The 16,026-nt window shown below is 54.5% G+C and overlaps 1 protein-coding gene across 1 annotated transcript in view; it reads right to left on the bottom strand.

The window, feature by feature from the left end:
* The window catches only part of LOC141919150 (E3 ubiquitin-protein ligase PHF7-like), a 156,030-nt gene that overhangs the window by 30,546 nt on the left and 109,458 nt on the right, over positions 1–16,026 (bottom strand). Inside the window, exon 10 of the mRNA XM_074814175.1 lies at positions 11,069–11,187. Coding sequence (XP_074670276.1) covers positions 11,069–11,187 — 119 coding nt within the window. The remainder of the gene's footprint in view (positions 1–11,068; positions 11,188–16,026) is intronic.

Below are 16,026 nucleotides of genomic sequence, written 5' to 3'. Positions count from 1 at the left end.
AGGTCGGGGTGGCTGAGCTTTGGATTTAGCTCCCGCTGGGGCTCTGACAAGCCCATGAGCCCAGCCTGCCATACATGACCGTGAGCAGCACAGCCCACTCGAATACCTGCCAAAGTCAGTGCGTGGGAGCAGAGGGAGCTGCTCTTCCCCAGGTTCACCAGCTGGAGAAGAGATGGTGTCCATGGTCACCCTGCCTCGGGGCTGTGGCAGTCGCCTTCGGGAAAGGAGCGGTCTTGGTCTGGCCCTGGGCAGCAGAATGGGATATTTACCCTGTGACACAGAGGTACCTCTCGGGCAAAGCAGAATACGAAGTGATTTTTTTGATGAATGTTCCTTCTCATTCTGATTTCATGCTGTCTGAACTGGTTTGTCGAATCCTGACTGTTCTCCCCAGCTGTCCATCACCCACTCCCATGTTTTGATGGCTCTTGTCACAGACAGCCTGGTAAAAAGATCTTGGTTATTTTCTGTTTCCTTTTTTTCCCCTTTGAGAAGTCTCATGAACTTTTTGCAGCTGTCCTGACTCTCCTCCCCTGTCCTCACTGCAGCAGTGTGGCAGTTAGAGCTGCCCCCCCCCCCGGGAGGAGGTGTGCTCTGCTGGCTGTTAAAGAGTTGGCAGCGCTGTGCTCTGTGCTCCTCTCCAAAGCTTCTCTGTTCCCCCTGGGCAGTGGATTGTAGTGTTCTGCCATTCCGAGTACAGTAACATCTGTACAGATACAGAACCTCTAGTTCATGGATTGGGTTCATGAAGCCCTGATTCTTTTGATCTCCTTTGGAAGCTCTATTGCCCCACATTTTCTCTCTCCCCTCTTCTCTGTCAGACTGTTTCACAGCTGGCCTTCTTCCCCAGGCTTTGCCTCATCCCCTGGTCAGACTCGAGCTGTTCAGTTCCTGCAGACCCAGCGGCTGTTGGGGGATCTGAGCTGCTCAGAGACAGCAGGGCCTGATCTCTAAAGGAAGCAGATTTTGTGGTCTGACTCTGATCTTGCTGAAGCTGCTTTTGTCACCCTTTCAGAAACCAACCGAGGGCTGAATCAGAGCTGGCGGTTTGCTGAAGGTACCAAAGAATGGGGGGTTTAGAAGCCAATGCCTGATCCTGTGGACAACCTTAATGCTGTTTGGTAACTTGTTGGAGGTATTTTATTGTGGGTTTTGTGTAAGGTGCTATAAAGCAATCCCATGCAGCTGGAAGCCAGAGGCAAGCGTATTTATTTCAGGGCTTTGAAGATCTCTACACCTGGGACAGCTGTCTCGCTGCTGCACTGGTTGGGTTTTATTTTGTCCCTCGCTGGGGCTTGGCTGCAGAGAGCTCTGTGGTATCTTGACAGTGTTTGACATTTCCCAGACAATGCTTAAACCTGCCAGTTGACGCTGTTTAACACTCTCCTCTGTAAGAGCCTTCCAGCGGGGATGCCTGTCAGCTCTGGCTTTCCCTTCAAAGAACCGTTCCCAAAAGCTGCTGTATCTTTGTCACTTGCCAGATGCCACCTTGTTGCTTTGGGCTTTTACATGTTGCCTTTAATTAGGATGTGTGCTCTTCTGTCCAGGGGCTGGTGGGCAGCCCTCTGGTGACCAAAGCCCAGAGAAAACAAGGGGGTTTACTGTATTACCTCTTGTACTTGAAGGAACACTCCTTTAGCCCAGGTGTCTTTGGACGTGTCTTTAGGGACGGGGATACCAGGCCTCCAAATCCAACAGTTTCTGTCAGTGGATTCTTTGTCCTGTTTCTGTTTTGCTTCTGGCCCTTAATCTGCAGAGACAAATTGGGGCTGTGTGAATGCAGAGAGGTTCTGAACAGGGTTACCTTTTCCTCCAGGACAGGATCTGCTGATTCAGCTCAGTGTTTTAAGCAAGATGGAGCCGAATGAATCCTCCTTGTAGCAAGAGCTGGTAGCCAGGATGGATGAGCAGTTCATTCACAGTTACTGAAGCACTGAAGGAAATTCGATTTGTACGTTTAAAATTGCTTTCTTAACCAGTGTTTAGCATCTTGGGCTCTCAAGGCTTAAAATACCTCTGGCACCTTGGATCAGTGTATGGGGATTTAAAAGTGCTCTAGATTAAGCAGGCAGATGAGTTAAACTGCATTTAGCTGATTCCCTGGCTGTGAATAATCCAGCCAACCCTGTGCTGAAGACATCTGGGGCTCGTGTGCTGTTCGTAGTGGAGGTTTCGGACCCTTTCTCAAAGCTGTCACCGGTCTGTAAGTTATGGCTTTACTGACCAGAAGGTAGGAGGCACTTTGGGAGTGGCCCCTTGTGATGGAGACTGGAGACCTCTGCTCTTCTGTCCTGGACGTCAGGCAGTGGCTTTCACAGTGGTCCCATCTCTCAGCTCAGCTCTGCTTTCTGTCCTTAGGATACAGCTTTGATTTGCCAGGGCTGAGTGAATTGGGACATCCCCTACTGCAGATCTGCACGAGACATACCCCTCTAGCAAGGTACAGGACAACCTTACAAATACAGAAAGCTAAACCTCCCGCTAATTACTCAATGGGAATGCAGCAGGCAGAGCTTTTTGTCTAGATTGCATCCGTGCTGCTGTGAGCTTCAGGAACCCAGTGCTTCCAGCCCTGCATCTTCCTCCCCGTTCTCCCCCATGCCCTGGGCAGATCTCTGTTTCAGGGCTGGCCCTGCTGTTCCATGAGCTGTGCCCTCTAGGCGTGGTTATCGAGTGTTAGGACAGACTTTGGGTGTTGCGCTGTATTGTTGCAGTGGTTGTGTCAGTCAGATGTGGGCAAGTCCCAAGTGCAGATGTGTGGTGACAAGTGCCCGTTATTTGGCCCTGACTGCAGGAAGGAATGAACCCCTTCAGCCTTCTCAGTCTGGGTGGAGATGAGTGATGGAAAGCAGTTGCATACTTTGAAGGGATCAGTGAAAGGAGGATCCTTTGCTCTGCTCCCTCCATTAAAATGCTCTGCTGGCAAGCAGCAGCTCTGGTTTTCCCTGATTTTTGCAGTGACTGCTTGTTGTGTTTAATCTGCTGCGCTGTTATAAGCAGGTCCCTGCGAGCGAGAAACTTGTGAGTGGCTGAGCTGAGATTTCCAGGTTCCTGACCAGAGGAAAGGCTGTCCCAGCCACACTGGAGTTGGGTTCCTGACTGCATCCTGATAGAAAAGATTATTCATCCAGTGGAAAAAAAAAAACCCAAACAAACCAGAGCTGCTGTTTTATTGAGTGTTTGGCCTATCTTAGCTGAGCAGATCTTGGTGCTCAGTAAGGAGCTACAGCTCTGCTTTTCTGAGCCCATGAGCTGGGCTCACTTACAGCTGGCCTGACTCTCAGGAATGCTGCCTGCTTTCTGACTTTTCCTGCCTCGTGCAGTTTGGGTGCTTTGGGAGCCCTTTTCCTCCTTTCCATCAGCCCATTTACCACATGCTCTACTATCAGGTTCTTTGGGACTCTGGCCTCTCTTCAGTATTTTCTTGCTGAAACACTTTGGTTTGTCCAAGCAGCTGTCTGTCTGGATTTCCATCTCTGACTTGCTCTGTCTGTACTCAGCTGACAGACCAGGAAGTGGAACAGGCATCGGTGCTTCCCAGTTAACCCCCTCCTACCACTGCAGGGAGCTCCGGGTGGCGTTGGGGGACCAGACCTTACCATTCCTATAACGTAGGTGACCCTGACTGAGACTGGGACGTGCCCTTTCTGTGTTACTGCTCCAACGACCACCTTTAGCTTTTCTGGGAAAGGGAAGCACAAAGAGATGTAGCACCAAAAAAATGAAACTCTTCCTCCTGACTTTGTGACGAGAGCCAGTTCAGCCAGGATCACTGACATGCTGACCTCTCCTCTTCTGGCTGGCACAAGCCTGGCAGCCTGTGTCTCCAAGGGCTTCTTACTGAAAAGGCCCCGAGGCAGCCGTTAGCACTTCAGAGCACCTCATCTGCTTGGAGCAGACAGGAGTCTGCACCCATTTGCTGCAATCACCCCTATTTAAAGGCCAGTGGTACCTGTTCACCTTGTAGTAGCAGCAGGGCTGAATGAAGTACCCTTTCAAACATCACTGCAGCTGTGGGGCTTTAGGCTGTGCTAGCCATGCTCACTGCCGTTTGCAGTGTTGCCACAGGGATGACCCTCCTACCGCCATCGCCTGCCTCCCCACCCCAAGGAGCACAGAGCTGCCAGTCTGGGTGGTGGTGAAGCTTTGTTGAACCCATGTGCTGGGTGCAACCAGCTTTTTCAGAGCAAGGTGCAAAGGCTTGTCGTGGGAGGATGTTGGATAACCCAGCCCATACGGTGTCTCCTGCTGCTAGTTAAAGAGCTAGCAGTTCCTTAAAACAGTGGCACTTAACTGTTCTTTTACCAGCTCCGTGTTGTCGTCAGTTTTGAGAGCCCTGGTGGTTCTTCCACCTTAAGGCTCAGCTTGTTTGACATGTTGTATCCGGGGACTTCTTGGTGCTGGTGGACTGCAAGAGACCAGGAAGAAGAGGTAGGTATCTTACTAGATGTGCAGGGCCAAAGGTAAAGGCTGCTCAAACAGGCTGCTTTTATTCCCATGGGGTTGTTGGTCTGTTGCACATCTTCTGGCACTCGTATGCCCAAGGCAGATGACCTCAGTGCCTTTCTGCTGTACACTGCCTTTCGTCTGTGGTGTGAAGCAGCTGGCATTTTGGTCTCAGGCAGTAGTTCAGCAGTGGGCTTCTTACAAACAAAAACCACCCAGACCAGGAGACTTTCTCTTCTTTTCCAGGAGCCAAGGACTTTGAAGGCACGTGCTGAGGTTAACGGCCAGAACAAAGGCTGCAGGGTGACAACACACAGTATCTCTTGGGGCCTGTGCTGTAGCTGAGGACAAACGTCTGGTGACTTTAAGAGCAGGTAAAGGCTTGTTGTGATCCAGAGAGTTGGGGAATCTGCGTCCTGGGAGATATTTCACACTGCTGGACGCATCCCTGCACAATCTGTTTTAACTGTGATATTGTCCATTTTGTGCGGAGGGGTTGGACCAGAGACATCCAAAGTCTCTTCCTCCTAAATTTTTCCATGTTTCTGTGCTGATCCTGCTGATGGCCCATGCAGTCTGCTTTATGAGGAGTGAAAGGAAGAGAAAAAAGCATTATAAAAACACGTAAAATGTGGCAGTATTGCTGTCTGCTGCAAGCTGTGCCAGGGAGCAGATGCTAGCTGCCTTTCCTCTTCTAGATGAATTTATTTGACTGGAAAGGCAGCTGCTGTTGCTGTGACGTTGCCAGATGAACCTGTACGTAGACTTGGGGCAAGTGGGACTGTCGAGGGGGGAGTTTGGGAGGGCAGGGAGCCCATGCTGGCAGCAGCCCCTGCCCTGCCCGGGGACCAAGCAGGGCTCTGGGAGCGATGTGCTGGGGAGGAGCTCCTTGTATTGCTGCTTTCCTCAAGAGCAGCTGTTTCAGGCTTACCTGGATTATGACCATAATGAGAGAGGGGTTCTTGTTGGGCGTGCATCCCCAGGAAGGGTTGCACTTGATATCTGACCTTGGTTTTCATTTCATACCAGGTGTTTGTAGGCCTTGAAATTTTTCTGTGGGCTCCAGGGGACAGTTAAGTGAAGGAGGGCGAGCGTAGGGTTAGTTCCCAGGGAGACAGGATGTGTGCAAGAGTTAGAGAGTCACAGAATCATCTCGGTTGGAAAAGCCCTTGAAGCTCCTCCAGTCCAACCATGAACCTCACCCTGACCGTTCCCAACTCCACCAGATCCCTCAGCGCTGGGTCAACCCGACTCTTCAACCCCTCCAGGGATGGGGACTCCCCCCCTGCCCTGGGCAACCCATTCCAACGCCCAACAACCCCTTCTGCAAAGAAATCCTTCCTAAGAGCCAGTCTGACCCTGCCCTGTCGCAGCTTGAGGCCATTCCCTCTTGTCCTGGCGCTGGTTCCTTGGGTCAAGAGACACATCCCCCCTCTCTGCACCCTCTTTTCAGGGAGTTGTAGAGGGCGATGAGGTCTCCCCTCAGCCTCCTCTTCTCCAGACTAAACCCCCCCAGTTCCCTCAGCCGCTCCCCATCAGACCTGTGCTCCAGACCCTGCACCAGCTCCGTTGCCCTTCTCTGGACACGCTCGAGTCATTCAATGGCCTTTTGGGAGTGAGGGGCCCAAAACTGAACCCACTCATCGAGGGGCGGCCTCACCAGTGCCGAGTCCATGGGTAAGATCCCTTCCCTGTCCCTGCTGGCCACGCTATTGTTGATACAAGCCAGGATGCCATTGGCCTTCTTGGCCACCTGGGCACACTGCTGGCTCACTGCAATTGTGGCTGTTGCATGGTTGTATTAAGCCTGTGAAAGCAAGTGCCCAGAGCAGGTAAAGCCACGTTGCACTTTGCCTTTTTTCTTGATGCCGGCTCACATTGTAACTTCCTCGCCCAGCAGAGCTGGTGCCTTCAGGCTGCCCCAGCACCTCTTGGCACAGCCCGTGTGCTGCAGGGAGCTGCACCCGCTGGCCTGGCAGTGGCAAGGAGACCAGCTTGTCCCTTCAGTGCTTCACAAGGCATAAAGAAAGCAAGCTGCTCCTTCCCCAGCACTGCTTCTGAACACGCTGTGGTGCTTTGTAGCTGCCGTGACTGTGCCTGGGGCTCCTGTGGGCTGAGGCTGAAATGCATGTCACGGGCTGGGTTTGTCCCTTCCCTGTGTCCCACTTACAGCTGTTGGTTTTTAATCTTCCTCTCCTTTGCTTCAAATCACAGAACCAGATGTTGGTGTTTGCAAGTGCCCTGCCGGAGAGGTACTGGACCTGCTGGGGCTTTGGATGACCGATTTGCTGTGAAGCCAGGAGCCAAGGAGACCCGTCCCACTGCAAATGGAGCTGCCAAGTGATGCCAGAAGCTGCAAATGCCAACCAAGCTGTTGTGGACCAGGTAAAGCACACCAGGGTGTTTTTTTTTCTTGTCCTGGAGGAGTTGGAGGGAAGGACCACTTGTGGCATTTAGCACAGCTAGAGCTCAACCTGGCTACAGCTGTTAAAGATAATAAAAAATGCTTCTATAAATTGATTAACAGCAAAAGGAGGATTAGGGAAAATGTCCCTCCTTTACTGGATGCAGAGGGAAACATGGTAACTAAGGATGAGGAAAAGGCTGAGGTGCTCAACGCCTACTTTGCCTCAGTCTTTAGCAGTGGAACTGGCTGTTCCCTGGACACCCAGCCTCATGAGCTGGGAGATGGGGAGGGGAAGCAGAATGAGGTCATCACAATTACAGAGGAAGTGGTCAGAGACCTGCTACACCACTTGGATGCACACAAGTCTGTGGGACCGGATGGGTTACACCCAGGGGTGCTGAGGGAGTTGGCAGATGAGCTCGCCAAGCCGCTGTGCATGATTTACCTGAAGTCGTGTCTAACTGGGGAGGTCCCATTGGACTGGAAGGTGGCAAATGTGACACCCATCTACAAGAGAGGCAGAGAGGAGCATCCAGGAAACTATAGACCATGGTTCCAGGGAAGGTCATGGAGCAGGTCATCTTGAGTGCTGTTAAAAGTCGTATAATGGACAACCAGGGGACCAGACCTAGTCATCATGGGTTTATGAAAGGCAGGTCCAGCCTGACAAACCTGATCTCCTTCCATGACAAGATGACCCGACTGTTGGATGAGGGAAAGGCTGTGGATATTGTCTACCTGGATTTTTGAAAATCCAGTTCCCCATAGAATTCTCATAGACAAACTGTCTGCCCATGGCCTGGAGGAGCGAACGGTCTGCTGGGTCAAGCACTGGCTGGATGGACGGTCCCAGAGAGTGGTGGTCAGTGGAGCTCAATCCAGCTGGCGGCCGGTCACAAGTGGTGTTCCTCAGGGCTCGGTGTTGGGACCATTTCTGTTCAACATCTTATTGATGATCTTGATAAGGACACAGAGTGTATCATCAGTAAGTTCGCAGATGACACCAAGTTAAGCGGGAGTGTCGATCTGCATGAGGACAGGGAGGCTCTACAGAGAGACCTGGATAGATTGGATCGGTGGGACAACATTAATGGGGTGAGCTTCAACAAGGACAAGTGCCAGGTCCTGCGCTTGGGCCACAACAACCCCCTGCATGGCTACAGGCTTGGGGAGGTGTGGCTGGAGCTGTCTGGAAGAGAAGGATCTGGGGGTTCTCATTGACAAGCAGCTGAACATGAGCCGGCAGTGTGCCCAGGTGGCCAAGAAAGCCAACGGCATCCTGGCTTGTATTAGAAATAGTGTGACCAGCAGAAGCAGGCGGGTGATAGTCCCCCTGTGCTCTGCACTGGTGAGGCCACACCTGGAGTGTTGTGTCCAGTTTTGGGCACCTCAGTACGAGAGACATGTCAAGGTCCTGGAGCGAGTGCAGAGGAGGGCAATGAAGCTGGTGAAGGGCCTGGAGAATAAATCCTGTGAGGAGCGATTGAAGGAGCTGGGACTGTTTAGTGTGAGGAGGAGAAGGCTGAGGGGAGACCTCATCACTCTCTACGGCTACCTGAAATGACATTGTAGAGAGCTTGGTGCTGGTCTCTTCTCACAGGTGATTAGCGATAGAACAAGAGGGAATGGTTTTAAACTGCAACAGGAGAGGTTCAGACTGGACATGAGGAAAAACTTTTTCACAGAAAGAGTGGTCAGACAGTTGAATAGGCTGCCCAGGGAGGGTGTGGAGTCCCCATCCCTGGATGTGTTTAAGGGTCGTTTGGATGAGATGTTCAGGGATATGGTGTAGGGGAGAACTTTGTAGAGTTGGGCTGATGGTTGGACGCGATGATCCCAAGGGTCTTTTTCCAACCTGAATAATTCTGTGATAAGCCTGTTATTGCATCACGTCATCGTTATGGGTGATAGATCTTACACTAATGGCATCACATTAATGAAAAAGATGAACTTTGGTAGGGTCAGGACTGATTTCAGCAGCTGGTGCCCAGCAACACCCTGGAGATGGACATCTTTGGCCTGCAGACTGTGAGCAGGGACCGCGCCAGATGCACCAGCTCCACTTGTAGCAGAGACTTCATGCCATCGTCCCGCTGAGCCCAAGGTCACCCGCTCCACCGACGGAGCCAACTCCGCCTCATCCCTCCTGCCTTAAAAGACTGTCATGACAGATGGAAGCCAAAGTTATGGACTAAATGATCTCACTACACATTTTGGAGGGATGGCCCATAGACGAAGGGAATGAGATCTGTGGAGATACACTTGAGACCAGGGAATGGGATGGGGATTCCTTAGAATGTATTGGAAACCTGAGCCTAACGTAAATGGTATGTAAATGGTAGAAGTTAAGGGGTGGAGCCTGTCCTGGTTTCAGCTGGGATAGAGTTAATTTTTATTCTTAGTAGCTAGAATAGCGCTGTGTTTTGGATTCAGTGTGGGATTTGCTATGAGAAGAATGCTGATAATACAGGGATCGTTGTAGGAGATCGAGGTCTCTCCAGTTCCCGACGTCCTGTCCGTGCGCAGCTGTACAGAAGCTGTGAGGGGGCACAGCCAGAGCACCAAATTATCCAGTGGAATATCCCATATCCTGTAACGTCATGCTCAGGATGTCAAGGAGGGGAGGCTGGGAAGCAGGAGGTTCTCTCTTGCATCTGGGATTGCAGTTGCGGGGTCTCGGTTTTTGGGGATCGCTGGCTGGGAAGGGGCTGGGTATCAGGCGGCGGGTGGTGAGCAATCACAGGGTGCGTTACCCGTTTGTACTTTCTATCATTGTTATTGTTTTCTTACAATTACTAAACTGTTTCTTATCTCAACCCATGAGTTTCCTTTTGTCCCTCCAATGGGTCCCCCATTTCCCGGGCAGGGGGAGGGTGAGCGATTGGCTGCGTGGGGTTTGGCTGCCGGGCGAGTTCAAAGCACGACAAGGGGCTGAGCAAGCGCAGAGCCCCAGGTTTGCTCTTGGGCTGAACAGGCTGCCAAGGGCTGGTGAAGGCCGGGGACAACATTCCTTCCTAGGACCTTCTGTGTGGCCTGAGCTGATGGTGTGTTTGGATGGGTCTGGTACAGCAGCAATCAGGGTGGGCAACAGGACCCGGAACTGGGCAAGGGGAATGCCCTTCGGCTACTGTCACAAGACCATCTACAGCAATCTCCATGTCACAACTGCAGCCGTGACACTGAGCGGAACTTGTAAAGAGAAGTAGCTTTGCCATTGGTGTGAACCTTCCCCAGGGAGACTGATCCGGCTGCGGGGTCAGCGAGGCCCGAAGCACAGGGCCATGGCGCTGGGCAGCCGGCCAAGGCCAGCCTGCAAGGACGAAGGTCTGGGCAAGGTGCTGCCAGGCCTCGGGGAAGAAAACCTTCTGGGCCCAGCCCCTAACGCTGCCCCTCGAGAAAGGGAGAGCAGGAGGAGGAAGTCAACAAATGAGCGTGGAGTGTCCCATGGCAGAGATCAATGGCCAACTTTATTGCGCCGGTGGAGGGGGATCAGGGCCAGCACGTGGGGACGGCGCACGGCTGGTCCCGCGTCTGCGTCCGTGCCAGCTGTAAGGGTTTTGGGCTCGACGTTCCACGCGGGAGCGTTCCCTCATCCGCGTGGGCCCATGGTGGCTGGAGCCGCAGCCACTCTCAGGAGATGGAGCGGGGCAGGAGGACCCCGATGGCAGCTGGCTGGTGGTGCTGGGGCTGCTGCTCTCCGGTACTGGGGAGCTGTGGGACGTCCCCAGCGCTGCCTGGCCGGGGATGCTGCTCTCAGCACTTGGTGCTGGCGCGCGGCTCCTCTCCCAGCGTCTTCTGGGCCGGCTGTAGGGTGTCTGGCCCTGACGTTGCACCCGGCAGCGGCGTTGCCTGTGGTCGGGCCCAGGGGAGCTGGAGCTGCTGCTGCCCTCAAGTGCTGGGAAGCCGTGGGACGGCCCTGCTGCCGCCTGCCTACCAGTGCTGGAGCTGCTGCTGTCTTGTGCTGGTGAGCTGTGGGATGACCCCGATCCTGACCGGCTACCAGTGCCAGAGCCAGTGAGCTCTGAAATGTCACCGGAGGCTGTAAGGGGAAGCAGGAAGGTCATGGGCACAGAGGCCACTGTGGAGAGGCCAGAGCAGTGCCCCCAGCCCTCCTGGAGCAGAGGGGTTCTGCCAAGCCCAGCCTAGGCACCTGCTGCCAGGACTTGCCTGGGCCCTGGCTCTAGCCCAGGGGCATGAAGGTGCTTTGCCTCTTACCGGTGCCCTGGCCAGCACAGCTCTCGCACTCCCAGCTGGTCCTGCTGGTCCTCAAGTTGGAGCAGCGCCGGTGGGTGCCCTCAGCAGCGCAGGAGCTGCACAGGAGCAGTTCCCAGGGCCTGGGGAAGCAAAAGGGTTCATGGCTGTGAGGACAAAGTTACCGCAGGACGGGATTGTGCAGCGCAGCTCCTGTTCTCAGTCCTTTCGCTTCGAGCTCTTGGCGACACAGAGATCCCGTGCAGAGCCCAGGGTGCTGCTTTGGCAACTTACCCGCGTTCCTCTGCCTGCTCCCTGCCTCCGGGACAACGGCACTCACGGGCGTTGCAGCGGCTCTGCCTTTCAATTAGTGCTTCATCTGGAGGCCTGTTGTCCTGTGATGGCAATCTGATGAAGAAAGGGAAATGGCTGAGCCCCTGCTGCCCCGGCATAAGGCCACTGCAGGGCAGTCCTCCTCCTCCCCCCTGCCTGGTTTACAGCTCCTCCATGAAGCTGAAGCCCAGGCTGACGGGACAGCAGATGGCCAGGACTGCAGGGGCAGCCCCTGGCATGGCACTGGGCTTGCAGCCTCCTGTTCTGTGAGCTGGCAGGACACCAACCTCAAGGGGATTCGGATGCCCATTTTGAGCATGTCCACGGGAAAGGCATGCTTGTCTCTGCAGAGGGGACATTTGAAGGAAATTGTACCGGCGTACTGAGCCTGGCCCTGCGGAGGAAACAGAGGGAGCAGGAGTGAGGCCCTGGTGCTGCCCAGCGCCTGCCATGTCCCAGGGGCGAGGGAACGGCTCCTACCTGGATGCAGCCCCGGTGGAACCAGGCGTGTTTGCAGGCGGGGCACACCATGGTGTGGTAGGACTTTCTGTCCTCCACAGGCTCCAGGCAGATGAGGCAGTCAGTTTTGTTCTCTGGAGCTGCCTCCACCTCCTGCTCTGGGCGGTGCTCCCTGCAGAAGGAGCTGGGGGAGAAGAGGGAAGGGATGGGTGAGGGTGAGGAGTGCTGGGCCCTTCCCCAGTGGGGGTGAGGAGGGGAGAGGAGGTACCTGTGTGGAAGAAAGTACTGGGTGACACATTCACCCTCCATGGCACAGGGCAGATGGAAGCTGCGGTCGCAGCCCTCCTGGCAGCAGGTGATGGCGGCCCCGCTCTCACCACAGACGAAGCATTTCTAGAAAGAGCAGAGCATCCCCCGTCAGTGGCAGGGCCTCTGGGCAGGGCGCAGGATGTGGCCGCTGCTGGGCAACACCCCACAGATCTGCCCGGCGCACGAGGCTCCTGAGCTTGGAGCCTCTGTGGAGCTGCTGGGAGCAAGGCTTTTGTCCCGCAGCTGCTTGGAAGGGCTGGGCTTTCTTTCCTGGGCTCTGGGCTAAGCTCCCCCAAACCTCTCCTGACACAAATCTCCCTGACCTTGTCAGGTCCTCACCTTCTGCGCTGCCTGCTCGACTGTGTGGGGAATGTTCTCAGGGTGAAATGCCAGCATCCCTGATTCCTCGTCCTGCCAGAATAAAAGATCACTGGCAAAAATCTGCAGAAAAGAAGAGAGGAGGAGCTAATGATGAGCCTGTAGACGGGAGTGCTTGTCGGCGAGCTGGAGGTAGCCCCAGGGCACTCACCAGGCAGAAGAAATGGGCATAGAGCTCTTCAATCTTGGTTTTCTGCCCGCAGAGAACCGGGTCTGCTGTCCGGCCGCACAGCACGCACGCTGGAGGGGCGAGAGCAAATGCCGGTGGGAATGAGCACCTCTGTGGGGCTGGGGGAACCGTCCCTGAGGGATTGTCCCCCGGGGCCTGCTCCGTCCCTGAGGGGCTGAGGGGAAGGGCTGGGGGCCGTGGCGAGGAAGGGGCATCGCAGGCACTGTCTCCCCCTGCCACCGTGTTCGACCCCACGCTGACCACCCCGACAGCCCCTCTGCTGTGCTGTGGGAGGGAAACTTTGCTCTCACCCTCTTCCATCGAGTCGGGGGACTCCTCCTCTTCCCTCTCAGACATGGCGCACAACCACAGCGAGCGTTGGGAGCGTCTGTCCCAGCAGCACCGGGGTGTCTCTCCCAGATGCTCCTCTGCTGACCCTGAGAAGCGGGGCGCGGGTCAGCTCTCAGCACAGCCCCAGCGACCCGAGGTGTGGGACCCCCCTGTTCCCTCGGCAGCCCCCCGCAAGCCCCATCCCTCCCCTGCGCTCTCCTCACCTCCCAGGTCGCACTGACACAACAGCTGGAGTCCAGTGATCCTTTTTATAGGCTTGTCCCTGTGGGTCACTATGGCCACAGTGACATCACACCCCATATATGGGTAGGGACACCCTTGGCAGGTTTCCATGGCCACGGTGACATCAGTACCCCCACATACGGGCGCTGACCCGACCAGTCTGAGAGGATCCTGACAGCAGGGCTGGGCTGCAGATGTGGCTGCAGGTGCTGCGGGGAGATGCTGGGTGTCTGGGTGGGCTGACCTGGCTGGTTTGGTGGTTTTGAGGGCGCTGTACTCTCTGCACCAGCTGCTAATAAGGTGTTTTCTGTGGGCAGGGCTGGTGGCCCATCAGTCTGTGTTCTCAGATATGAGCCCACAGGAGTCCCTCGCTGGGGCTTGGCTGCAGAGAGCTCTGTGGTATCTTGGCAGTGTTTGACATTTCCCAGACAATGCTTAAACCTGCCAGTTGACGCTGTTTAACACTCTCCTCTGTAAGAGCCTTCCAGCGGGGATGCCTGTCAACTCTGGCTTTCCCTTCAAAGAACTGTTCCCCAAAGCTGCTGTATCTTTGTCACTTGCCAGATGCCACCTTGTTGCTTTGGGCTTTTACATGTTGCCTTTAATTAGGATGTGTGCTCTTCTGTCCAGGGGCTGGTGGGCAGCCCTCTGGTGACCAAAGCCCAGAGAAAACAAGGGGGTTTACTCTATTACCTCTTGTACTTGAAGGAACACTCCTTTAGCCCAGGTGTCTTTGGACGTGTCTTTTGGGAGGGGGATACGAGACCTCCAAATCCAGGAGTTTATGTCAGCTGATTCTTTGTCCTGTTTCTGTTTTGCTTCTGGCCCTTAATCTGCAGCAGCAGACTGGGGCTGTGTGATGCAGAGAGGTTCAGGGCAGGGTCACCTGTTCCTCCAGGACAGGATCTGCTGATTCAGCTCAGTATTTTAAGCAAGATGGAGCCGAATGAATCCTCCTTGTAGCAAGAGCTGGTAGCCAGGATGGATGGGCTCCTACTAGTCTCTGGATGGCATGCTGGCCTCAAGAAGTACTCTGAGTAGGCTGTGGCTGTCCAGCTCTGCTGTCCAGTGGTCTCCAAGTAGGCTTTGGATCGCAGGCTGCAGGCCACAATGGCTCTGGGTAGGCTCTGGCTGGCCAGCTGCTGCCGTCCAAGAGGGCTGTGAGCAGGTGGTGGCTAGCTGAGCTGTGGTCCAGACGGACTCTTAAGTTGCCTCTGGCTGGCCAGCTGGTATCCAGCTGTGCTATAAATAAGCTGTGGGTGGCAGGCCAGGCTCAAAGGCAACTCTGAATAGGACCTGTCCAGCCAGCTGTGCTCCACGAGGGACGCAAGTAGGCTCTGCCTGAATTAGCTCTTGTGCAGGTGGACTCTTAAGTTGCCTCTGGCTGGCCAGGTGGTGTCCAGCTGGGCTCAAAGAAGGGTCTGGCTGTCACACCGGGCTCAAAGACAAGCCTGAGTAGGCTCTGGCTGGCTGAGCTGTGGTCTAGGCAGGCTCTACGTTGCCTCTGGCTGGCCAGGTGCTGTCCAAGTGAGCTCTAAGTAGGCTCTGGGTGCCATGCTGTTCTCAAGGACAAATCTGAGTAGGATCTGTCTGGGCAGCTTTGGTCCAAGAGGGCTGCAAGTAGGCTCTGACTGGAGTGCTGCAGGCCACCAGGGCTCTGAGCAGACTCTGGCTGGCTGACCTGTGGTCCTGGCTGGCAGGGTTTTGGTTTCCTCTGGCTGGCCAGCTGCGCTCTATATAGGCTCTGGGTGGCATACCCGCCTCCAGGACAACTCTGAGTAGGATCTGGCTGGCAGGATGGGGTCCAAGAGGGCTCTGAGAGCCAGAGGCTTCCTTTCTGCGTTGTGATACAGAGAGCCATAGCTTACCTTCCTGCCCTGTTAGCCAGAGATCCAGAGCTTCTGATGGACCAGCTTGTGTCCAGCTGAACAGTAAGTAGGCTCTGGGTGGCATGCTGGCCTCATGGAGAGCTCTGAGTTGGCTCTGGCTTGCCACCTTTGGTCCAAATGGGCTCCAAGTAATCTCTGGCTAGCTGGCGGTAGGCCACAAGGGCTCTGAGTAGGCTCTGGGGGGATTACCTCTGCTCCAGGCAGGTTCTAGGTTGCCTCTGGGTGGCCAGGTGGTGTCTAGCTGGGCTCTAATCAGTCTCTGCGTGGCAGGCCAGGATCAAAGACAACCCTGAGTAGGATCTGGCTGGCCAGGTATGGTCCAAGATGGCTCCAGGTAGGCTCTGGTGGTTGGCTTTAAAAGGCCTTTAAAAACTGGACAAAAGACTCTTATGACGGTCCGGCATGATATAAAAGAAATACAAGTGCTAATGAGAGTCAAAAAGGATGGAGAACATCGATGGTGGGAAAGCTTATTTTGGTGGTCACCAACAGCCACAGGACTGTTTAATTCCATGTTTCACCCAGTCATGATTTTCCTAATTCTAACTTTAATATGTTTACTGCTTATTATAGTTTTGTATATTAAGGTTTGGAGGATGGTTAGACAGATTACGCAGTTACAAAAGTGTCCCCGTGTGTATACTTCCCCCAAATAGTTTTTTTTTTTAATAGAAGCTAATCAAACACAAAATCCCCTCCAATTATAATGGGATTGTGGCATCCTCTGTTTATAGGCATAGAGGCAAGAGGCAAGCCCACTGCCACTCTATGGACAAGATACATTGACTTTAGTCACGGGGTGGATTGTGGTGGTGCAATTCTCACCCCTCCCCGCCCCTCCTTGTTGGGCTGCTCTGTGCCAGGTGTGATTC

Source organism: Strix aluco, unplaced genomic scaffold (genome assembly GCF_031877795.1).
Source record: "Strix aluco isolate bStrAlu1 unplaced genomic scaffold, bStrAlu1.hap1 H_2, whole genome shotgun sequence".
NCBI classification, from domain to species: Eukaryota; Metazoa; Chordata; class Aves; order Strigiformes; family Strigidae; genus Strix; species Strix aluco.
Note: the sequence above shows the minus strand (reverse complement) of the source record. Positions and strands in the feature narration are given on the sequence as shown.